At 35.1% G+C, this 26109-nt stretch overlaps 2 protein-coding genes across 2 annotated transcripts in view; one reads left to right on the forward strand and one right to left on the reverse strand.

Moving 5' to 3' along the window:
• Positions 1-492: 492 nt before the first annotated feature.
• On the forward strand, positions 493-17089 carry f3a (coagulation factor IIIa). The gene is made up of 6 exons (XM_059327094.1): positions 493-715; positions 4796-4907; positions 6699-6892; positions 12453-12634; positions 13940-14108; positions 16447-17089. The coding sequence occupies exons 1-6, from the start codon at positions 643-645 to the stop codon at positions 16593-16595; spliced, it is 879 nt and encodes a 292-aa protein (XP_059183077.1). The 5' UTR covers positions 493-642; the 3' UTR covers positions 16596-17089.
• Positions 17090-19891: 2802 nt separating this feature from the next.
• abcd3a (ATP-binding cassette, sub-family D (ALD), member 3a) overlaps positions 19892-26109 on the reverse strand; it is a 30272-nt gene continuing 24054 nt past the window's right edge. The window contains exons 17-23 of the mRNA XM_059327092.1: positions 25574-25651; positions 25057-25122; positions 24043-24132; positions 23842-23961; positions 21899-22003; positions 20577-20633; positions 19892-20369 (exon numbers count right to left, since the gene is read on the reverse strand). Coding sequence (XP_059183075.1) covers positions 20292-20369; positions 20577-20633; positions 21899-22003; positions 23842-23961; positions 24043-24132; positions 25057-25122; positions 25574-25651 — 594 coding nt within the window. The 3' untranslated portion in view covers positions 19892-20291. The remainder of the gene's footprint in view (positions 20370-20576; positions 20634-21898; positions 22004-23841; positions 23962-24042; positions 24133-25056; positions 25123-25573; positions 25652-26109) is intronic.

Here is a 26109-nt window from a genome sequence, read left to right on the forward strand (position 1 = left end):
CACAAAATGACATTAAATGACCAAAAAGACTAAAACACATGAACCCTTTAACACAGTGGAGACAGAGCTGACTTCCAAAATGATTTGGCGACCCCCAGAAATCATCTGGCGACTCCAGTTGGGCTCGGGACCCCCAGGTTGAGAACCACTGCTCTGATCAACCGTAGTCTATAAAAAGACTGTCCTGACTCATGCATTAAGTTGCATAGCTTGTCAGATCCATAATAATGCTATATCAGTATTCAGATCCATATACAGTCTATGGATCCAACCAGGCCTTCTCTGGAAACCTTCTTTAACATGTGACGTCACCACAGACCGCTGTATAGACACACTGATAGTTTTTCCATGTGGTTTAAACTGCTGTAATCCAGGAGAACACCGCACCGCACACACTGCATGACCTCAGCAGCAGAGGAACGAATAAACTGTTACAGTCTGGTGACGTCACCGCCGGACGCTCCTTATATGGACATGTCTCTGGGTTTTTTTTACATTGTAGCGGTCTGTTGTCAGACTGAAGCGGGATTGAGGATTATTAGAGCCGCAGCAGCATTCCGGTAACAAGCTGCTGCTACAAAGAGCTGAACACTCTTTATTATCTGCTGCTGCACACACAGGATTATTATTATTATTATTACCATGGAGGGAAGAAGACTAACAGCGGCTTTATTCTTCTGTTTCTTCTCCTGTCTGTCTGTACACGCTGCCTCAGGTGGGTAATTATTTAGTTATTGTCTATGAAACAAGGTTTGATTCTTTATTCTTTATGAATCATTTCCTCCGACTGTTTTTTCCAGCATCAGTAGTAAAAGTCTCATTGAGCGGCTGTGATTCTATGATCATAAGGGGAGTGTAGGAGTAGATTATTATTGTTTTTTAAATGGCGAAATTATACATTTAGAGCAAGTAAAACACGAAAAGTAGTGTTTGTGTGTGTGTGCACTGCAAAAAGGGTCTTGAAATAAATGCAAATATATTTATTTTGAGCAATTGTTGCTTGAATAGCCCGATTGTAGTAACATAATAAGAGAGAAATACTTGAAACGAGCACGTTTTTGTGGTATTTAACCTACACTGCAAGAAGGTGTGACTAAAAACAAGATAAAAAAAAATGTACTTACTGCACTGGCAGATACTTTTACTTGTTTCGAGCATGTATTTGCTTTATTCTAGTTATATATTTCTTGTTTTTTAGTCTGTACACTGTAAAAAGGTGTGTCTAAAAACAAGATAAAAACAGTAAATCTGAGGGAAATGATCTTGCTGCATGGACAGATAATTTACCTTGACAAGATTTCTTTAATTAAGATTATTAAATGTAGAAATAAGCATGTTGAACCCTTAAAATAAGAAATTAACTCTTAAAACAAGATAAATTAAAGCTGCCAGCAGTGATGAACTGGCCCGAGCAGAGTGACCTGATGATTATTAGTTTCTTACCAAGATAAAAAAAACTTTAGATTTAGAAGTGTTAGATAATTTATCTTGTTTTAAGAGTTAATTTCTTATTTTAAGCGTTGAACATGCTTATTTCTAGATTTAATAATCTTAATTTTAGAAATCTTGTCAAGTGAAATTATCTGTCATTTCCCTCAGATTTACTGTTTTATCTGGTTTTTAGACACCTTCTTTTTACAGTGTGCACTGCAAAAACCAACTGACTACAAACAAGAAATAAATAACTAGAATAAAGCAAATACATGCTTGAAACAAGTAAAAGTACCTGCCAGTGCAGTAAGTACATTTTTCTTTCTAAGAATTCTTTAGATAAGTGAAAAATACTATGTAGGCACTGGAAAAAACAATAATGTCTAGAAATAAATCCAAATATACTTATTTTGAGCAACTGTAGTAACATTAAAATAAGCCAGAGATACTTGAAACGAGCATGTTTTAATGGTAGAAAATGCTTTTGAAATAGAATTAAAACTACATGCAACTTAAACTCTCAATTGGAGCCAATATTTTAGGTAAAAACTCACCATATTCAACAGTTGAATCCTAAAATAAGTCTTTAAACCATAAGATAAGTTAAATAAGCAAATAATAATAAAACTCATAATTAAATTAGCACATGAAGCTATGGTCAGTAGGTCAATTATACTCAAAACAACAATATAATTAAGATACTATTGGTAGGTATAAGAAGAAAATACTTTATAAGCGTCATGTTTTTTGCAGCGTGTGTGTTTTTTTTAATGGTAAAATCAAGAAGTGACTAAAAACTTTGCAGGTACATTTTGTAGTGATTTTTAAACACGCTTCGAAGCCTCTATTTGTTCTTTCCAAGGTTGTTTTTTATTAATTGTCAACCAAAAATAAAACAGTTAAAAGTACAGAGACGAGTTGTGTTTTACATAAAGACACAACCAAGACAAAAACAAACAAACAAACAAACAAACAAACAAACAAACAAACACAGCTGAAGAAACTATTAAATGATTAACAAACAAACTTGAAATTATTCTGCCCTACAACACATATTCAACATTAATTAGTTGCTTATTAGCATGCAAATAAGTAACATATTGGCTCTTAATTAGTCATTATTAAGTAGTTATTAATGCATTATTCTGTTTTCAATGGTTTCGTTCACATAGAGACTTATAAAGACTATATAAAGTCCATATCATAAAGCATATTAAGATCATAACTCGTATACAACAACTTCCTTACTTACTATTAATAAGCAATAATTCTGAGGTTATTGAGGGAAAACTCTTAGTTAATGTCTTACTGGTTGTATAATAAGGCCATGCAGAATAAGGCATTAATAACTACTTAATAATGACTCATTAAGAGCCAATATGTTACTTATTTGCATGATATTAAGCAACTAATTAATGTTGAATGTGTTCCCTAATATAAAGTGTTACCCAACTTGCACATTTCTGTTTTTGCGGAGACATTTTCAACTAAAAAGTCAGTATCTGTCCACTGTTTTTGTCACATGTGAGAGCCGTAGACAAAAGATTTACAGTATTTAGGCCCATTCCTGGTAGAAAAATATGATAATTGAGGCAGATATAGTCTGACAGCCTTTAAATCCTGTGTGCAGGCAAAACTTGGACACTAGACTCAGCCTCAGAATTATAAGAAATGCTAAATGTGCATGAAAAGTGATAGTTAAACTAACTATATGATCAAGATCATCTCAAAATGGGAGCCTAATGAAGTCTGAACACTTTGGTTTAGTGAGTTTATATTAATATTAGTCTCCGGAACCGGATCATTTCTTCAGGTGAACCTCAACTTTCACTGCAGAGGGTGGATTCACCACTCAAGGAGATATTTTCCTCGCTGAATATTGAGATAATATTTGCTGTGATGTAGGTGAAACTATGTGTCCAGACAGAGAGGAACGTCTGGATGTGCATCAATGATTTACAGAAATATTTATGTTGTATGTTCAGTTACAACATGTGCTGCAATATTGTTCACAGTTGTGCACAGCTCTACACAAAGGGACTTTATGTTTGTTGTAAATAAGGATGTTTTTCTCCTTTTGCACAATGCTGTTAACAAATTAAATTGCAAAGAGCATATGCAGTAAATATATGAAACATACACTGAAAAAAATTGGAGTGACATTTACTTAAAAAAAGCTAGGGAAGTAATCTTTACTCAGGCTGTTTCTAAGTAATATTTATTTAATAGAACCACTTATTTTTTTTTTATGAAAATACACAACTAAATTGCAGATTCACTGATGTCCCTCAATTACGTTTTACTTGGAAATATCAACTAATTAAGTCAATGAACTTGCTTAGTGAATATTACTTGGAACGAATGATTCAATTTACAGACAAAACTGAGGACACATAATAACAAACAATCACTAAGCAATGCACCACATGAAAAACTGATATTTCAAAGTAAAAGCACTGAATTTGTGTTTCTTTGTAGAATTTATATAGATGATTGAAATAATAATTACAGGGCCAAAAAATCTCTTTTTTTTTAGTGTACATATTCAGTGTGTTGTACTCAGTTACCTCACTAAATACAGTAATGTGTAACTTTACTGTAGTTTTCAAATGGCTGTAAATAATATAAAGTCTGTCTGGAGCATTTTCAGGACTTTTTAGCATTGAAAACATTTCCAGAGTAAAGTGTCATAATGAAAACATGACAGAGACATTTGACTATCTGGTTCATAAACATGGTGTCAGCACTTTTCATCTTGATGACACTTTCATTGACATGAATATTTGCTTTAGAGCAGCCATTCTCAACCTTGTGTGTTAATGTGTTTTAGTCTTTTTGGTCATTTCATGTATTTTTTGGGTCATTTTGTGTCTTTTTTTGGTCATTTTGTGTCTTTTTTTGGTCATTTTGTGTCTTTTTTGGGCCATTTTGTGTCTTCTTTTGTTCATTTTTTGTCATTTTGTGGTCAATTTGAGTCATTTTTTGCTTAATTTTGTGTAATTTTTGGTCATTTTGTGGTCAGTTTGAGTCTTTTTGGGGTCATTTTGTGTCTTTTTTGACAAATCCCAAAGTATCAAGTTATTGCTTTACAAGGAGTCTCTGGCTGGGGGTCGCGGACAACATGCATGTTAAATTTTGGGGTTGCGACTCAAAAAGGTTGAGAACTACTGCTGTAGAGGAATGAGATATGATCCATTTTGAGCACGCTTTTTGCAGGTTATCAACTAGGTTTTGCAGTTTGTACTAATTGTTTTGAGAAATGCATTAACTGTTGTGTAAATGTAAATAGTGATGTGAGAAATGCACCAAAGCCACTGAGAAAAACTGACCTTTAACATCTAATATCAATATGTTTAATTTTCAGACTCCTATCCCCCAGCACAGAATGTCACCTGGCAATCCACCAACTTTAAAACCATTCTGATGTGGGAACCCAAACCCTCAGCTGATTACTCCTATACAGTGGAGTACTTCCCGTAAGTATTTCTACATCCAAACCCTGCCCAGCCCTTTTATAAGAAATACCAGCTTAGTTACAGCGTATCCATGAAGTTCATTTATTACTTCCAAAGACAGTTTGAAGTGGTCCGTGTTGACTGAAGCACACTCCCCTGACCTGCCCGCTGAATAACCTTGGAGGAAAGATTAAAGGGATAGTTCAGATTTTTGTACGAGGTACTACTTACCAACAGTGGGATGTATTTTACCTGCAGGAAACAAATGAATGTATTGCTGCAGGCAAAACTTATCTTTACCACCTTGTTGTACCCGTTCATGTGCACGCTATATTTACAATACTAGTGCAGTAGGAAGTATGTATTCATATAGTACAAGATTGTATTTTGTAGCTAATGCTAATGCCTCTTGCTAGTGTAACCTTAAAAAACACTATCTTTCCGTCCGTTTTATGCTTAGCTGTCGGTTAATAAAGTTTTGTTTTTACTGTTTTCAATGGATCAAACTGATGCAGAAGAAAGGGCTTCAATCTCCGCTTAGCATGCTAATGGTGAGATAGCATATTATGCAGTATGCTGCACTAAAAGTACAATAGCATGAACCCAATTAGCTGATATACTATATTGCATGTAAGTATCTCATATAAAAATGATTATGGGCATTACGCTAAGCAACATGAATGTCATCCCTGAATTACATAGTAATGCAACATAAGAAGTGAATAAAGCTAAATCTCCACTTAGCATGCTAATCACGCTACAACAACTTCTGCAACTCCATAAAACACTTACTTTTCATAAGGTACCACACCATCCAGCACATACACATTGAACATTGATATTCGCAGGAAACTATTAGAATACTATTGGAAAATCAAACCTTGTAGCCACTTTAAAACTCCTAAAGATAGGTAGGCTAAATAGACTTACAGATGAGACGAGTCAGGGTGGAAATCCAGAGTCGGAAACACGTCCTACGTAAATAATGATATTTTGAAAAATGAATTAAAAAATCTTCAAAATCGAGGATGCACACCTTCATGCTATGAGCAAGACACATACGAGATCTGAGGTCAGTCTGACTAACGGTCAGAGACACACACACACACACACACACACACACACACATACTCGTCTCCATGTGTGATGGGGACCGACTTTATGATCATCACCTGTGGGGACCACCCTTTCTAAAGGTCCCAGAAATCTGAAAAAAATCAGGTAAACTAACCAGAGCTTTGTTATGCTATACACAACCTCAAATATCTGAATTGATGAAGTAATGTTTTCATCATGCTATGTGGGGACTTCTTTAAAAAACAGATCAACATGGCTCATGAGGACCTCATTTGAAACACACACACATACACACACACAGACGCTTCTTGCTTTATAGATAGATGTGGCAGTAATGGCAGAAGGTTCTATACACTGTAAAACCCAACTTGTTGTTTCAACTTAAATACTTGAGTGTCCATGCTGCGAAATAATTTTATGTCAAGACAACAAAAAAATGGAGTTAGCTCAAATGAATCTTGCTATTTGACTCAATATTTTAGGTTAAAATGACTTTTTGCACAAATCTTTGTTGTATTGAAAAGGAAAAATTAGTTATGATAACAACAAGCAACACCCGAAAAAGTTTTAAATATTGACTGCCAGAAATGGTCTAGTTTTGAACAAAACCAGAACATATTAATTATTGTATTCTGACGTCATGTCTGTGTCTTTACATGTCCTTGTTTATTCTCTCATTGACGTAACGTGTCAGTGTTCATTCATTCCTGACTGTCTGCCTTTAACTATTTATAGGGTTGGAGGGGACAAACAGAGGAACCCTCACTGTATCCGGTCCTCGATGGTGGTCTGTGATCTGTCCAGCTCTCTAACAGACGTGAATGCCTGCTACACAGCTGACGTCCTGTCTGAACCCCCACGGGGGGCCAGCTCGGACCTCATCGAGTTCCCTTACACCAGCTCTCCACGGTTCTGCCCCTACAAAGACAGTAGGTTCTTGTTATTCTACTACCTTAGAGATAACATTTTACCTGTGGCACAGACATACAAACTGTTCAGACACAGTTTCAGACACATCATTCATCAATTTTTGAGCTCAGGAAACAAGGTGATATCACTAAAAAACAATTCTGAAAGGTTGAAGAAACAGTAAAGGTGAACAGCAAAATAATAATCTAATCAGTGATAAACATCCATCACAGTTCACAGAGCCACTTTCTACTTTAGCTTTGACTTACTGTGTTGAATCTGGACGTATAGCGTATATATGGTAGATTTACCACATGGTGACCTGTGATTGGTCGGCTTGGACTTCTTGTGATTTCTCCTGAAAGTGTGATTCAAGTTTGACTCATCGCATTTTTTCACAGCAAATGAAAAAATGTAAATTCGACAGCTGCACATCTGTAGTGGTACAATAATGTGTATCATAAGGTTAAAAAAAAACTCCTCTTCAAATGTTTTGATTAGTTAACTGAGAAACTAGTGAGGTGTGAATCAGAAATGACTTGATAATTGCTAAAACATTACTAATAGGTACTTTCCTAACAATTCTTGTGCTATGTAACTCTGAGATACTACAGAACAGACTTCAAGTTCCTTCATTAATGTCATAAATTATGATGACTGCTTCATCTGTGAGTTATTCATACTGACTACTTTCTTTAGACTCATTCCTGATTAACTGTGAACCAGCAGCTGAGCACCACAAAACAAGCAACATCAAAATCATTACTAATTACCTAAACATGGCCTTTTTAAAACATTTTAAGTAAAGTGATACATTTTACTGGTTGGTTGGTGGGTGGGTGGGTTGGTTATTTGGTTGGTTGGCTGGTTGGTTGGCTGGCTTGTTGGTTGGTTGGTTGGTTGGTTGGTTGGTTGGCAGTCTGGTTGGTTGGCTAGCTGGCTGGCTGGTTGGTTGAATGGCTGGCTGATTGGTTGGTTGGTTGGTTGGTTGGTTGGTTGGTTGGTTGGTTGGCTGGTTGGTTGGTTGGCTGGTTGGTTGGTTGGTTGGTTGGTTGGTTGGCTGGTTGGTTGGTTGGTTGGTTGGTTGGTTGGTTGGTTGGTTGGTTGGTTGGTTGGTTGGTTGGTTGGCTGGCTGGTTGGTTGAATGGCTGGCTGGTTGGTTGGTTGGTTGGTTGGTTGGTTGGTTGGTTGGCTGGCTGGCTGGTTGGTTGAATTGCTGGTTGGTTGGTTGGTTGGTTGGTTGGTTGGGTGGCTGGTTGGTTGGTTGGCTGGTTGGTTGGTTGGTGAGCTGGCTGGCTGGCTGGCTGGCTGGCTGGCTGGCAGATACATTAGGTACATTACACGGCGTTGTTGATGCTCAGGAAATCAAGGGTGAAACAGACAAACCTTATCTACCTTGTGAAGTATTCACTCAGGGAAAGTTAATCCAAAACAGGAACAGGAGCCTGATGGAAGAGTCATAACAGGAGTTGGAACAGCTATTTGGTGGGACCAATGAGCCAGAGTCTAGAGATGGACATTATCATTAACTGATGATTATTCCAGTGCAGTGTTTGAGTCCTTAAGAAAATAGGAGTGACACAATGCAAACAACAGAGAAGTTTCCTGTTGATATACAGCCCCATACGGGAAGGTTTAGTGTATTCGGTCAGACAATGATGGGAAAAAGAATTACCAGGTACAAGTCAGACATGAGACACAACACCAGGACTACCGTCTGGACGAGATTGGCGCACCTTATTTGACATGACTAGGTGTATTACTAATAGAGATTAAGTTGCCAAGAGGCTGTGTTACCATGCAGTTCAGACAGCTAAACAGATTAACTCAACATATGCCTATTTAATTCTGACGGGAAATCCTTTCCAGGATTTAGAAGTATGAGTCAGTGTGTTATGCCTATAAACAGGATAAAAGAAAACTGGACCCAAGGTGTGAGAAGATGACCTTTTTATCGTACAACAACAACAGCTTACATTGTCTAATTTCTCAGGAAAGTACTGAATCTACACTACAGGCCAAATGTTTGGAAGAAAGATCAAATTTGTACAAAAAAGTTCATAGTTTCATTGGTATACTTTGCAACAAAATAGACATGATTATTTTATAAAGAGTCGCTTATCAGAACACATTTTTACGATAATTTTCTGTTTTTTCTTGCTTAGACTTTACAGCCTCCTCTGGCTTTAACAACAGCACGGCATATACGAGGCATTCGTTTATATTTCTGAGCCTTTTTGCCGTTTATATACCACATAATATTTACTATACTCATGTTTGGTATTTGGTATTTTCTCAGCAGAACTTCAACATGATCTGACAATTATTTTTTTCACTTTAACCCACTTTATTAACATATTGAGCCTAAAAATGCACAGAAATCATGAAATCTGAGATAAAAATGTTACTATTTATGACATAAAAACCACAAATATGCTCAATGAACTGTTTTAGACCTGAAAAATGTAAAACATAGGTTGCAAATATGAACATATAAAGGTAAAATTCAAATGTAATAAAACTAAAAAAATTACCATAAAAACATGTTTATTTATAGGAACAGTGTTAGATGATTAGAGCCCTTTTTTCCCATTTTTACAGAATGCAACGCCTGCCTCGTCCCATCCTACTTTTACACTTGAATAAATATTTTTGTACTATCAAATTAAAACGATCATATCTTTGGTTTTACATGACGTTAATTTGTTTTTTTACTTTTGAACTGAAGTTGTGACTCTTCCAAATCTTCTCAACCCTAAAACTAAGCCCTTCTTTTCTTTTATTAACATTTATTTAGCAATGGTCTGCTAACATCAATGTATACACTACTGGTCAAAAGTTTTAGAACACACCAACTTTTCCAGAATTGAATTGAAAATGATGCAGTTTAATGTCTCAGTGTACTCTGAAATTAATGCACATTTGCAACATTAAAATTCTTTATTGAGCATGATAGTGTTTTGAAAGTAAAAAAAAAGATTCAAGTTGACACATTTGCACCAAAGACACAAAATGACCAAAAAAAGACACAAAACGACAAAAAAAAGATACGAAAAGACAAGATGACTAAAAAAAGACACAAAATGACCAAAAAAGACACAAAATGAGTAAAAAAAAGAGACTAAAAGAAACAAAATGACTAAAAAAGACACAAAATGACTAAAAAAGACTCAAAAAGAAACAAAATGACTAAAAAAAAGACACAAAATGACTAAAAAAAGACACAAAATGACAAAAAAGACACCAAAAGACACAAAATGACTAAAAAATGACACAAAATGACAAAAAAGACACAAAATGACTTACAAAGACATGAAAAGAATTCAAAAATGGACAAAATAGCCCAAGACTCCATAGAGTTAAGTTGTTAACCCATTTCTTGTTCCCTGAAAAAGGCCTACTTGTATAATTCTGAAATGTACGTTATATTTCACCTTTTTTTATTTACCATTTAAATGGTTCAATTCAATAAAGTCTGATCATGCAATAAATGCATCCAAAAATCCAAAGAATTCATACTTGTATTTTCATTGTGAACAGAAAATTGAGGATTTTTGGCCTATATTGTCTTTGCTTCCAAACTTTTGTCCTGTAGTGTACATCCAACCCCTGACCGGCCTTTTAACAAATGATATCTAAGTTTCAGTGTATAATAAAGTTCATTTATCACTCACAGAGACAGATTGAAGTGGTCAGTGTTGACTGTAGCTCACTCCCCTGATATGCCCGCTGAGTAATGTTGGAAGAAAGAAAAATGGCGTGATCACAGTGACTTTGGCGTGCAAAATAAGGCGAGCAAGGCCAGGAAAAATAGTGATGTGGTTCCAGAACATACTCAGCAGCAGCTTCCTGTAAATAAGCCTGAAGTGCACAGCAAAGCTCGGAAACAGGGAAACTGGAACTCTAATGACTCGACAGAAAAAACTAACCCTGTAAAGCCTGAAGCATGACATAATTGCCAGTGTTTGCAGTGTTTGAGTGTTTATTGAACCTGCTGACCAAAAAAAAAGATTATATCCATTTGCGGTAACACTTTATATTAAGGAACACGTATTCAACATTAATTAGTTGCTTATTAGCATGTTAATAAGTAACATATTGTCTCTTAATTAGTCATTAAGTAGCTATTAATGCCTTATTCTGCATGGCCTTATTATACAACCAGTAAGACATTAACTAAGAGTTTTCCCTCAATAACCTCAAAATTATTGATTATTAGTAGTGCTTATTTCCTTGTTAAGTGAAGGCAGAAATGCTTATCCAAAATCAATATATTTCTGAGTTAAGACATCTTTCTTCATTTATAATTTGGATCAACTTAATAAAACAATGGACATGTAACATTTATGGTGGTTTTGAGTTTCTTTTTGGCTATTTTGAGTCTTTTCAAGGTGGTTTTGAGTCTCTTTGTGGTTGTTTTGAGTCTATGATCATCTATTTTTATTTCTCTTTGTGTAATTTGACAACAAGCTACAAGTTTAATTATGTTGAACCAACTCAAGTGGTCAAATGACTCTATTTAAGTTGCTATAACTCCTTTATTTTACTTTCTTTCTACTCAGAAAAGTCCATGTTACCTCAATTTTATTGAGTATAAGTAACTTATTTCACTTAAGTCAGACATATTGTGATACAATATTAAGTTTCATTACCTTAATACTTTTCCTTGTTAAGTGAAGGCAGAACTTTCTGAGTTAAGACGTCTTTCTTCATTTATAATTTGGATCAACTTTTTGAAATAAGTTATCAACTTAATAAAACAATGGACATGTAACATTTATGGTGGTTTTGAGTCAGTTTTTGGCTATTTTGAGTCTTTTCGTGGTGGTTTTGTATGTCTTTGTTGTCGTTTTGCATTTCTTTATGGTCATTTTGAGTCTCTTTGTGGTCATTTTGAGTCTCTTTATGGTCATTTTGAGTCTCTTTGTGTTCATTTTGAGTCTCTTTATGGTTGTTTTGAGTCTCTTTATGGTCATTTTGAGTCTCTTTATGGTGGTTTTGAGTCTCTTTATGGTGGTTTTGAGTCTGTTTTTGGCTATTTTGAGTCTTTTCGTGGTGGTTTTGTATCTCTTTGTGGTCATTTTGAGTCTCTTTATGGTTGTTTTGAGTCTATGATCATCTATTTTTATTTCTCTTTGTGTAATTTGACAACAAGCTACAAGTTTAATTATGTTGAACCAACTCAAGTGGTCAAATGACTCTATTTAAGTTGCTATAACTCCTTTATTTTACTTTCTTTCTACTCAGAAAAGTCCATGCACATTGTTACCTCGATTTTATTGAGTATAAGTAACTTATTTCTTATTTTTTATGCTGAAAAAGCTCATGTTTCGAAGTCATACTAACTAGAGTGTGTATGTTTATGTGACTGCTCGTGTTTCTGAACCTTTCTGACATTGTTATAATTTCTCTTCATGTTTATAAAGCAGAGGGACAGAACTGTGGAAATAACTCCCTCGTTTTAATAAACAGAGATGGTTAGTTAAATGCTCTTTTGGCTGTGATGTCGTCCGACTGTTCCTTTCTAAAGAGCAGACTACTTCACATGCAGTAAACAGCCTCCACTTCTCTCCTCTACAGCTAATATCGGCCGGCCGGACTTCAAGCTGGAGGTGAGTGAGAACAAGAAGAAGACCACCCTGTATGTGACCGACCCGCTCACCGCCGTGTTTCAAGATGGCCGCCAGCTGAACATCAGAGACGTCTTCTCCGATCAGCTGCAGTACAAAGTCACCTACTGGAGAAATAAGAGCACCGGCAAGGTAACGGATGATTACATCAATGCAAAATACAACTCAGATTCAGAAAAAAGTTAAGATGCTCTATAATAAAAACAGAGTCAGTTCAATTCTGAATTCAGAGAAAAACAAAATTTTATCAGTTTGAACATAAAATATACTGTCCTTGTACAGTTTTCAATAGAATACACTACAGGCCAAAAGTTTGGAAGCAAGTTAAATTCTCTGTTCACTATGGCTTTCTTAAAAACCAGCATGTCTTCTTTACATTGTTGGATGTGTTTACTGCATGATCATACTTTACCTTTATTGAATTTAATCATTTTCCTCCATTGACCTTTAGGTAAACATTGATGTTAGCAGACGATTGCTGAATAAATGTTAAGAAAAGAAAAGAAGGGCTTAGTTTTAGGGTTGAGAAGATTTGGAAGAGTCACAACTTCAGTGCAAAAGTAAAAAATAAATCACAGTTTGTATTATTCACTATAGCTGTTTGGCTTTTGAGAGTTTGGATAGAAAAATCCCAATAAATCTCAACTGTGTTCATATCTCTGACAAACTACCACAGAAATGGTTAGAATGAAGCAGGAAAGGAAAGCTGAGGAAAGAAACAAGAGTTCAGATTTATACACAAAGTCTCAGCAATAAAAAGCCCAAAGAGCTGATAATTATAGTAAAAATGTGTTCTAATAAGTGACTCTTTATATAATAATCACCTTTATTTTGTTGCAAAGTATAGCAATAAAACTATGATCTTTTTTTTGTACAAATTTGATCTTGTTTCCAAACTTTTGGTCTGTAGTGTAGATATGTCCCAACTCTCTCTGAAGCACACTCCGCTGACTAACCTTGGAGGAAAGATTAAAGGGATAGTTCAGATTTTTGTACGAGGTACTACTTACCAACAGTGGGATGTTTTTTACCTGCAGTAGATAATGGTCCACGTGTTCCCAGTTTGGAGAACTAGACGTTCCAGGCAGGAAACAAATGAATGTATTGCTGCAGACCAGAACTGACAAAACTTATCTGAACCACCTAAACAAAGGCAAAAATGTTATACCCGTTCATGTGCACGCTGTATTTACAATAGGTTACAGAAATGTTTGTTACTTTCCACAGTTACGGTTTCATTTGGCACTACTTTTTCTCAACTGTAGAACTTGCGGTGTGCTTATGCATGGAACATTGAAGTTCTACGACTGATTAATTGATTGATTGAAATCTTTATTTCGAATATGTACATTTAAAATACCACAACAACAACAACAAAAGAATATTGCATAAGTGAACATAAAGAAAATGTCTGACGAAGCTTCTGTGTGTCTGCAGAAAGTGTCCTTCTCTAAGAGCAACGTGGTGGAGGTGACGGGGCTGGACCCTGGAGAGAGCTACTGCTTCATCATCCAGGCTTATATTCCCAGTCGCAGCCAGGACAAGCAACTGGGAGAGCTGAGTCAACCCCAGTGCTCCACTCAGGACAACCCGTCCATCTTCGAAGGTGAGCCGTCCTCATTTACAGGCTGCAGGCGGGAAAAATGTGCACGGGGCGTTCACTTACCTGTCCCGACACGAGTAAAACACAGTAAAACACAGAACTGACACACCAGCTGACAGGATAATTAAAAGAACGTCCCTGTCCTTCACGCTGTTTGTTAGCAATAAAAAATATTAGGGCCGGGACTTTAACGCGTTAATTAAGATTAATTAATGACACAAAAATGAACGCGTTAAAAAAATTGACGCATTTTAATCACACTTATTTTTGCATCGCGGAACGTTTCTCTATATTCTACTATTTTTCTAAATATATATGTATATATATGTCATTTTGTGTCTCTTTTTTTAGTAATTTTGTCTTTTTTAACTTATTGTGTTGTGTCATTTTGTTTCATTTTGTGTCTTTTAATAATTTTGTGTCTTTTTTTAAAGTAATTTTTTGTCTTTTTTTTTTAATTTTTTGGTCATTTTGTGTCTTTTTTTAGTAATTTTGTCTTTTTTTAACTTATTGTGTTGTGTCATTTTGGGTCATTTTGTGTCTTTTAATAATTTTGTCTTTTTTTTAGTAATTTTTTGTCTTTTTTTATGAATTTTTGTGTCTTTTTTTTTGTAATTTTGTGTCTTTTTAAAGTAATTTAGTTTTTTTCTGTCATTTTGTGTCTTTTTTTAAAGTATTTTTTTGGTCATTTTGTTTCTTTTTTAAGTAATGTCGTTCTTTTTCTGTCATTTTGTGTCTTTTTTTGTAATTTTTTATAATTTGATACTGCCTCCAGTGGCCCCCAGGTAATTTCAGTTTGAGACCCCTGACATTGCCAGTAAAAGTAAAAATAAATCTGATAAATCATTAAGGTCTTCTCATACACATCTACTTTCCTAATTTTGTGTACTATTGCGTGGTGGTTTTCATTTTTATCTTCTTTTTTTTTTTTTTAAGGAATTGAGGCAATTGAGGAATGATCAGGCTGACATGTGACAGACCCTCCTAGCTAAAACATTAGCATAACAGTTCTAGGGTGCCTTAAAATGCTACACATCACATATAGCAGCAGATTTAACAATTCATTTTCTCACCTTTGAGTGTGATGGATCAGTGAATCCTTGTTTCTCCTTTCAGCAACCAGACACACGACACAATGTCTTTTTTAGAAATCCAACAGCACCCTCTTGTGGAAGCAATGTGTTATTGTAGTTATCCTACAATAGGGGTCTCAAACTCTAATTACCTGGGGGCCACTGGAGGCAGTATCAAAATGACCAAAACAAGACACAAAATGACCACAAAAAACCACAGAATTACCAAAAAAGACACGAAATTATTAAAAAAGATACAAAATGACCCAAAAAAAGAGACAAAATGACCACAAAAAGAGACACAAAATTATTAAAAAGACACAAAATTACCAAAAGTAGTCCTTAATTAGATAAGATTTATTTTACTTTTACTGGCTGTGTCAGGGGTCTCAAACTGAAATAACCTTGAGGCAGTATCAAAATTACAAAAAAACAACACAAAATTCCAAAAAAAGACACAAAATGACCAAAAAAAGACACAAAAATACATAAAATGACTGAAAAAAACCCACTAAATTACTTTAAAAAGACAAAATGACAAAAAAAGACACAAAATTATTTTTTTTAAAAGACACAAAATGACAGAAAAAAACTAAATTACTTAAAAAAAAGACACAAAATGACCAAAAAAGACCCCAAATTATTTAAAAAAAGACACAAAATTACTAAAAACACAGGAAAGTAAATGTGGACTCTTATGAGTAGACCTTAATGATTTATCAGATTTATTTTTACAGGCTATGTCAGGGGTATCAAACTCAAATTACCTGGGGGCTGCTGGAGGCTCTATCAAACTAAATTATTATAAAGACACAAAATTATTAAAAAAGACACAAAATTATTATTATTAAAAAGACAAAAAATTATTTAAAAAAAGACACAAAATGACCCAAAAAGAAACAAAATGACCAAAAATAGACACAAATTACTAAAAAAAGACACAAAGTGACCCAAAAAATACACAAAATTACTAAAAAAGACCCCAAATTATTTAAAAAAAAGACACTAAATTACTAAAAAAGACACAAAATGACTAAAAACACTCATATAAAACTCACATTAAACTTTCATATCAAGGTGGGGGCCACAAAATATCATCACGAGGGCCACAATTGGCCCACGGGCCGCAAGTTTGAGACCCCTGCTCTATGTGTGCTGCAATGTAAATAGTCTAACTAATGTCCCTAGTTCCATCTGCACATGGTTTTAGTATTTCATTGTGAACTAAGCTCCTATAATGTAAACTTGTCCTGTTTCGTCTCCCTCAGTGTATTCTGTGGGTGTGATCGCGTCGGCCATCTTCCTCATCCTGCTGCTCATCGGCCTGGTCGTCGTGGTGACGGTGGTCTGCTGCAAGCGCAGGAAGAACGCTCTCAAAAGTGGAAAAGACGGAGTTCCTGTTGAGAACGTCCTCTAATCTGTCAAACACTGGAATCAAACCTTCTTTTAGTTTCTGTGAAACTGTCCTTTTCTTTCTTCTTTTGATCATTTCAAGCTGCAGAAAAAGAGACTTTAGGAAAACACTGTTTGAACACTCCGCTGCTGGACACACTATCACACTGCTGACGCTGTAATATATCATTCCTCCTCTTTTATATGTTGATTGGTACCTCTGATGACTCTAGATGGACACACTAGTACAAACTGATTTATTTATTCTATTTTATAGGGTGTTTTCTAACTTGAAACGGCTGTCATGGTGAGGTGTTTTTTATTTTTTAAACTGGTGAAAGCAACACTTTATGGGTTAATCAAGACCAAGTATATATTATTTTTGTATCTGATTCTTAACTTATTGTGTTAAAATGAAATTAACATATTTGTATATGATGCTATTATTTTTTTTTATTTTTAGCAATTTTATTCTTTTTACAGATTGTTGATTAATTAATTATTTGGTGACATGTTGAAGTAATAAATATTTTACAAAATAAGAGTTTTGTGTCTGTGTTTGTGTTAGTAAATTCAACATAAATCAAGCTTTGGTATTTAAGTAACTTATGCTCAGAACAATGTTGAATTTGCTTTAAGAACCACATCAACTGAAAATCAGAAATGCTAACGCATGCTAACACTAACGGCTAATGCTAACGCTCCAGGCTGAGAAACGCCAATCTGAAGCTTGCTGTCCTGTGTTTATTGAAGGTAACCATCGGCAACAAGATTATGTGTAAAAATAGTTCGTTCTATTTAGGGTTTTTTGCAAAACTATTTGTGGGAAGTAACCAGGCGGCAACCTCCTGGTCTGAGCAGGGAGGCAAACCAGGAAGTGCCTTAAGTTGCATTCTAACGAAAATTCCAGCAGGGGGCGCTAAGTTTGGGTGCAAAAGCATTTCTGTCCATTCATTTCAGTGCAAAAAGAGAAAAATCTCACTTGATTTATTACCTCAGACATTTTTTTCAGGACAACACTATGGTCTCAATCACTAGTAAAAAATCTTCTTCAAGACAATCTGATGTTAATAGTGTAAATAATGGCCCCATTTAGAAGAAAATAGAAGATAAAGAATCGTATGATTTGGGTTAAGGTGATGTCACGGTGACTAAAGTTGATAAGTTTAACAAACCACAAACGCGACACACAAAAAAAAATCAGCCTCTTGGTGAAGAGAACTGTTGAAAATCAACTCTGCACAAAGCAAACTAAACTTCAGCATATCAATATTTCGCTTTTGCAATTATGTGAATTCAACTGTTAATCTAGTTCATTTTTTTTACCTAACTTTATCTAACTTTTATTTGCTGAAGCTTCTTGTTCTTGCACTGTACCATTAGCTGTAATACTGCTAATGTTCCTGCTGTGGAATAAATAAATAAAAGGATCTTAAACATGGAAAAAGCGGTGAAAAATATGACTTAACTACCAAGGTTGGTATTGTATTAAACAAATCCATCTTTACCATACTGTCATACTGAGAATGGCCTCTCATTCTCCTGTCCACTCTTCTTTATTGGCATTAATCCCAACAACAACTTCCTGTTACATTTATGTAAAGTATAATGTGTTAGGTCTAAAAACTGTACTTGTCATCATTCATTTATCAGTTTTAAATAAGTTGAATTAACATAATCAGGCAATAAACATCTCATGATTTTTTTTTCTTAAAAGACAAAATTTTCAGTTTTGGTTATTAAACTGATTATGAACGGCAGAATGGTGCGCTACTTGAAAAGTTGCTACTGTGATGAATCGTAGGAAAAAAATCCTCTACTTTCCTTTCGTAAGGCGGCTCCGGTCCAGTGTTTCTGATTCTAACGGAGATAAGAAATGAAGCAGTGAAGCTCCTGTCTTTAGCTTTTTGCAAGGACTAAATAGGAGACAAACACATGTGGCCTGTACCTGCCGAAAGGCTAAACAGGTAGTGAACAATAATAAAACAACTTAATTTTGTCCCATTCTGTCCGGCTGAGCACACACCAGGAGCATTTGGGCAGAATCCATATTTTTTATTTATTTTTTTTAACCAATATAAGCCTATGGGAAAAGTCTTTCTGGCCACTAACTTCCTGTATCTGTGTCATGTGGATTTAGTTAAAGCCTTTGGAGACTCACAGCAGGATTTTGTGTTTGATTCCAATGGAGATAATGAAAGGGAGGACAGGATTCAGGGTTCATGAATAAAAAAAATGGGTCCAATATTTTCTTTGAACACAGATTACGACTTATTTTGTCCCAGAGTTACCAGTTTCATTTCTCCCTATACAACTCCAAAGTGTGAGTAAATAATCTGTAGTGTAAAAGAGCCTTGAGTGGTCGATCTGACTGGGAAAAAGGAAATATGAGTGCAAACCCATTAACCGTTGGAGACATCAAAGTGTTTCCTGGTGATGATACCCATGAGTCATTTTCTCAGAATTACAGTGTTTAACTTTCGGGAATATCTAATGGATTATTTCTATCATCACGGAGGAAGAGTCAGGACCGAACAGTGAAAACGTGACAGAGGAAGCAAGTAGGCCTTCATCGCTGTAACCGTATGATAACTTGATATTTTGAGGAGACAAAATAATTAACAGTTTCCTTGGAAATAACAGTCAATAAGAAGAAGAAGAAGAAAAGAAGAAGCACACTTTTGTTATTTTGAGGAGATTAAAATAAACCCCCACTGGAAATCATCCCCAGCCTTCACTGCTATTAGCTTCCGTTAGCTTCTATTAGCTTTCTTTTAGCTTCAGTTAGCTTCCGTTAGCTTCAGTTAGCTTCCGTTAGCTTCTGTTTGCTTCTGTTTGCTTCTGTTGGCTTCCATTAGCTTCTATCAGCTTCCGTTAGCTTCTATTAGCTTTCTGTTAGCATCTTTTAGCTTCAGTTAGCTTCTATTAGCTTCCGTTAGCTTCTATAAGCTTCTGTTGGCTTTCATTAGCTTCCGTTAGCTTCTATTAGCTTCAGTTCACTCCTATAAGCGTCTGTTGGCTTCTATTAGCTTCCGTTAGCTTCTGTTCGCTTTCATTAGCTTCTATCGGCTTCCGTTAGCTTCTATTAGCTTTCTGTTAGCATCTTTTAGCTTCAGTTAGCTTGTTTTAGCTTCTGTTCGCTTCTATAAGCTTCTGTTGGCTTTCATTAGCTTCTATCAGCTTCTGTTAGCTTCTATTAGCTTCAGTTCGCTTCTATAAGCTTCTGTTGGCTTCTATAAGCTTCTGTTGGCTTCCGTTAGCTTATATTAGCTTCCGTTAGCTTCTATTAGCTTCGGAGAGACAACACACAGCCAGAAAACATCACTTGGGACGTCTAGGAATCATGTTGGCCATACATTTTTCCATATGTGGACACATAGGACACAGTTCATGGTGACATGGAGCCTCAAAGACTAGTGTGATATCTACAGGTGTGTCTCTCTCTTTCTAGTGAAGATATGACTGTGAATCATGTGCTGACATGATTAAAGCACTGTAGAATACTTCCACCTGGACTCAAACAAGTTTCTTCTCATAATAGCACTGGACAAATTAATAATTAATAAACAGGACTTAAGTAATCATTTCAATAGAAACTAAAGGAAAAACAAGTAATAAATGAAACAAATGATTAAAAACATTGTTTTCTAGCTAGAACTTGTGCAAAGGCGTAATGGACTGTTATCAGAGCAGTGCATCAGTTGCTGACGGCAGCGTTCAGTTACGAGCCAAACTCATTCGTTTCCTCTGTGATGGGCTTGAACTCGTAGTTCCCTCTCCCGTCCATGTGGAGATAAAACTTCAGTGAGAGAGATAAAAAAAAAAAACAGAGAGGGGGGAAAAGGTCAGAAAGTCTGGTAAAAATACACTTAAAATCTACTCAGAGAAGGAAACTTTCATGACAAAAACAAGAGAATGAGAATTAACTGGCATCGAAATGACAGAATTAATATGGCTGTTAAATTCTGAGGATTTATTTTGTGAAAAGTAAACTTTGAGTCAGTACCTCGTGGTGTTTCCACAGAGATTTTCTGTGGGACACTGTGAACAAGGTGATGCCCACCTGTGGATCAAAGGACACACAATTAGTACAAAAAATTAGTACAAAAGGTAGAAACCTACGAGAAGACTAGAAGACTTGACTAAAAGAAGTAGAAAACTACCAACATCTAAGTCACTCAGTACGTTTACATGACACTTGAAAAAAACAAAAAACTAATTATCGCCTTAATCCGACTATAAATGGAAAAAAAATTCCAGCAGGGGGCGCTAAGTTTGGCTGCAAAATCATTTATGTCCATTCATTTTAATGCAAAATAAGAAAACTTCTCACTTGATTTATTACCTCAGATTTTTTTTTTTTCAGGACAACACTATGGTCTCAATCACTAGTAAAAAATCTTCTTCAAGACAATCTGATGTTAATAGTGTAAATAATGGCCCCATTTAGAAGAAAATAGAAGATAAAGAATCGTTTGATTTGGGGCGGGGCTACCTTTGATTGACAGGTCACTAACAAGGCGAGCCGTCATCAGGAGAGAAGCAGAACAATGCGTATCCACGGCAACGTGTCAATAAAGTTATAACCAGCACAAAAGCATACTAACTTTTAGTATCCATCACAGACACGATTATCTATTACACCATTAAAGTTTCAGCTGGTCTAGTTCAGAGATGGACTGTGTGTGTGTGTGTGTGTGTGTGTGTGTGTGTGTTCTTGTACTTCCTACATAGTGAGGACCAGAACATGTTTTTAACCAACAGAGTGAGGACATTTTTGCAAAGTGAGGACATTTCGGCCGGTCCTCACTTCTTTAAAGGCTTTTTTGAGATTTCAGTCTTTGTTTTAAGGGTTAAAGGTTACATGATAATGATAATTAACTGAAACTGTATTGTGTGGTTACAGAACTAACTAAAATTATAGTGAAAATGTCCTTCGTTTTCATCTTTGTCAACTTTTTTTCATACATAATGAAGATGCATAAAGCAAAGGAAATAAAGGCAAAATTTACTGTGACCTCTTTTAATCTCCCACCCAACAAATACCCCATTACAACAAACTACAACTAATAAAAACTAAAACTAAAGCATTTCATGAAATAAATACTAAACTAAAACTATCAAACTCACTCTAAAAACTGATTAAAAATAACTGAAATTGAAAACAAAAATTCACAACAAAATTTGCACTAAAATGAATGAAAAATTCAAAACTATTATAACCTTGCAAGGGAATTCACTGTTACACTGAGGGTCCTCACAAAGACAGAAGTACAACACTGTGTGTATGTGTGTGTGTGTGTGTGTGTGTGTGTGTGTGTGTCGTACCGTCCTGCAGTGGCTGTAGATGTAATCTTCCACATCTACACTCACTGCGCTGGTGCACTCATCTAGAATGGCGAACTGGGGCTTGTGGTAAAACAGTCTGGCCATCTGCAGAGAAAAAAACAAAAAACAGAAACTCTTATCATCTGCAGACTGAATTATTCCTGAATGGAAAGTCAAGAAAAAGCCATGAATCCAGTCTGAGTGGGACTAGTCTAGTCTGGTCTAGTCCTCCTCTGTGCTGCTGACAGATTTAAAGGTCTGTGGGGATTTGATCTTCTTAAAGTTGCTACAAGAAAATGTCATTTTGGGTTGATTTTGGCAGCCCCTGGGGTCAGAAGCAGGAGTGATTTTTCCATGAGCACCACAGCCAGATTTCTTTAGAAAACATCTAATTTTACTGCAGCGAGCTGACAGATGGTGTTCTGGTTCTCCAGTGGCTCCTTTTCCTCCAACAACACGGGCCTGGTGTTGCGTCTTCAGTGGAAATTCTCATGCTTGAATTAATCACAAAGCATTGCTAAGAAAAATGCTGAAATATGAAATGATGTTGTCTTAAAAATCTGAACGTTCAAATGCATTGTGTCTCTACAATCCACACATGCACATGCATCATAAATTCAGAAAAAGTTAAAAAAGCAACTTAAATGTTCTGTTCACAATTGCTTTCTAGGGGGGTTAAGGGGGTTACTTTAAAATCACCCAGAGGTTTTACAGGCATTTTTTACAGGTGTTTTAGGCCTAAATGGGTAAAAAAAAAAAAAAAAAAAAAAAAAAAAGACACAAAATTACCCAAAAAAGACACAAAATTACAATTAAGCAAAAAAGGACTGAAGTTGACCACAAAATGACAAAAAAAATGACCACAAAAAGACACAAATTGACCAAAAAAAAAAAGGACACAAAGTTACTAAAAAGACACAAAATTATTTTTAAAAAACTTCAGGTTTTAGGGGGTTATTTTAAAATCGCCTAGAGGTTTTACAGGCATTTTTTTCAGGAGTTTTAGGCCTAAACGGGTTAAAAAAAAGACAGAATTATTTAAAAAAGACACAGAATTACCAAAAAGACACAGAGTTACTAAAAAAAGACAGAATTACAAAAAAAGACACAGAATTACAAAAAGGACATAAAATGACTAATGGGTTAAAAAAAAAAGACACAAAATGACCAAAAAAAGACACAAAATTACTAAAAAAAAACTTCAGGTTTTAGGGGGTTATTTTAAAATCGCCCAGAGGTTTTACAGGCTTTTTTTCAGGAGTTTTAGGCCTAAATGGGTTAAAAAAAGACACAAAATTACCAAAAAAAGGACATAAAATTACAACAACAAAAAAAGACACAGAATTACCAAAAAAAAGACACAAAATTACTAAAAAAAGACACAAAATTATTAAAAAAGACACAAAATTACTGAAAAAAATACATAAAATGAAAAAAAAAACCCTTCAGGTTTTAGGGGGTTATTTTAAAATCGCCCATTGGTTTTACAGGCATTTTTTTCAGGAGTTTTAGGCCTAAATGGGTTAAAAAAAGACACAGAATTATTTTAAAAAAAAAACCAGAATTACCAAAAAAAGACATAAAATTACAAAAAAAACCCTTCAGGTTTTAGGGGACACAGAATTACTAAAAAAAGACACATAAAATCACCAAAAAAAGACACAAAATTACTAAAAAAAGACACAAAATTACCAAAAAGACACAAAATTACTTAAAAAAAAATAAATAAAAAAAAAAAAAGACAGACAGACAGAATTACCAAAAAAAGACACAAACTTACGAGGAAAAAAAAGACACAAAATTACAAAAAAAGGACATAAAATGACAAAAAAAACCTTCAGGTTTTAGGGGGTTATTTTAAAATCGCCCAGAGGTTTTCCAGGCGTTTTTTCAAGGCCTAAATGGGTTAAAAGAGAAATCAAGCAGTGAGGTAGAGTCCTTACAGCCATCCTCTGCTTCTCTCCTCCACTGAGGACGTCCATCCAGTCCTGGATGGAGTCCCAGCTGCCCTCCCGGTCCAGGATGTGTCCCAGCTGGACGTTGTCCAGGTACTCCTTCAACACCTGGACACACACACAACATGATGCATGTCAGTAGAAGCACATAGAGTGTTTAGTGCTCTGAGTGTGTGTGTGTGTTGGTACCTGATCAGAGATCCCTTTCCTCCTCTGCTCATCAGCTGTATCCGGGTAAATCACCTGGTCCCTCAGAGAACCCAGAGTCATATAGGGTCTCTGGACATAACAGAACAGGTTTACATTAATTATTACAATGTTTAACACTCCAGTTGTTGACTCCTACAGGTGCATCTCAATAAATCAGAATATCATAGATATCCATATGGTGTGCTTGGTGTTTTCATTTTTGATGCTGCTGTAATTTTGTGCAATTAAAAAAAAATTATTTCTATTTTTGTCACGTCCCCCTTTAAAAAAAACAAATATATTACATTAACAGTAATAAATACTTGTCTAATGTATATATTATTTAATTCCATACTTTTACTCCACTTTATTTACCTGCCGTTTTTTTTTATTTTTAGATTTAACAGAAAAAAAACGTTCATTTAAACATCCATTTAAAGTGATTAGACATTTTAGTTACTAGTTGTTACCTCTGTGTATTCATGTGTAGGTGTACCACAGGTGCATCTCAATAAATCAGAATATCATAGAAAGTTTATTTACAAAATGACACAAAAAATTAACAAAAAAAAGACACAAAATTACTTAAAAAAGACACAAAATTACTTAAAAAAGACAAAATGACCCAAAAAAGACACAAAATTACCTAAAAAAGAAAAAAAAAGACACAAAATGACCCAAAAAAGACACAAAATTACCTAAAAAAGACCAAAAAAGACACAAAATGACCCAAAAAAGACACAAAATTGCCTAAAAAAGACCAAAAAAAGACACAAAATGACTCAAAAAAGACACAAAATGACCAAAAAAGACACAAAATGACCAAAAAAAAGACACAAAAAGACACCAAATGAGAATACATGTGGGAGTGTCGCAATGCAACATGGGACTTTTACATAATTTTCTAATGTATTGAGATGCACCTGTATATTTTAAAAATGTTTATTTATACTTGAATTTATATTGGATATGGATTTCTTGCTGTTGTTTGTGGTGAGCAGGAGGAATGTTTACCTGTGGAACATAGAAGAGCTTCCCTCTCTCAGGTTTGGTCAGGTTTCCTCCAAACAGAGGCCACAGCTTTGAAAAAACAACATACAGAACTGATTTATATATCAAAGACAAAAACAAACATATTTAGAAAATATACATATATACACTACTCACAAAAAGTTAGGGATTTATATTCATAAAATGATTTATAAACGAAAATGTTTTCTTTCCAATTCTAGTTTTCGTTATTTCGTGAGTTTTCGTTAACTATAATAACCTTGGAAGTTGCTGAGACATTGACATTTTTTGTTAGCTTTTGTTTCAATAAATTGTTTGAGATGAAGAAATTACCAACTGCATGCTTCTACTTAAATGCCCTACTATAATGATATAATATAATATTACTGTCGTATTAACTTTTTTACATTTTCCATCAATTTCACCCAAAAGTCAAATATCCCAAACTTTTTAGGAGCAGTGTATAAATGACTCTACAGACCAGAATAATGAACTGTAGCCAACATTGAGTGTTCCTCACCTCTCCGAGGACTCTGAACAAAGAGCTCTTCCCACAGCCGTTTGGTCCACAGACCAGAACGTTGGTACCAGATTTCACCTGCACAGACACAAACAATCACCACACAGCATGCAGAAACAGTTCTGCTATCACTCAGTTTAACTAATGTCTGTAAAATCCTGCATATCTGCATTCAAAACAAGAATTCAACTTAACATTTCACACCAATAACTTGATGTACCGTATTTCCTCAGATAGTAGCTAATAGTAGCCGGGGCTTCTATTAATAAAGCATCAGTTTGGGACCCGGCTAATAATAGGGGCAGGCTTTTATTTGAAGGAGGTTTTTATTAAAAAAAAAGAAAATCAGAGCAGCTCTGACCGGCACTTTTTAGAGTGTTTTACACAGCGCATTGTAGCCAGTTACCCGGATAATTTTGTGTCTTTTTAAAAATAATTTTGTGTCTTTTTTTGGTCATTTTATGTCTTTTTTGGTCATTTTGTTTCTTCTTTAAGTAATTTAGTTTTTTATCTGTAATTTTGTGTCTTTTTTGGGT

The sequence above is a fragment of the Centropristis striata genome, chromosome 23 (assembly GCF_030273125.1).
Source record: "Centropristis striata isolate RG_2023a ecotype Rhode Island chromosome 23, C.striata_1.0, whole genome shotgun sequence".
Classification (NCBI taxonomy): Eukaryota; Metazoa; Chordata; class Actinopteri; order Perciformes; family Serranidae; genus Centropristis; species Centropristis striata.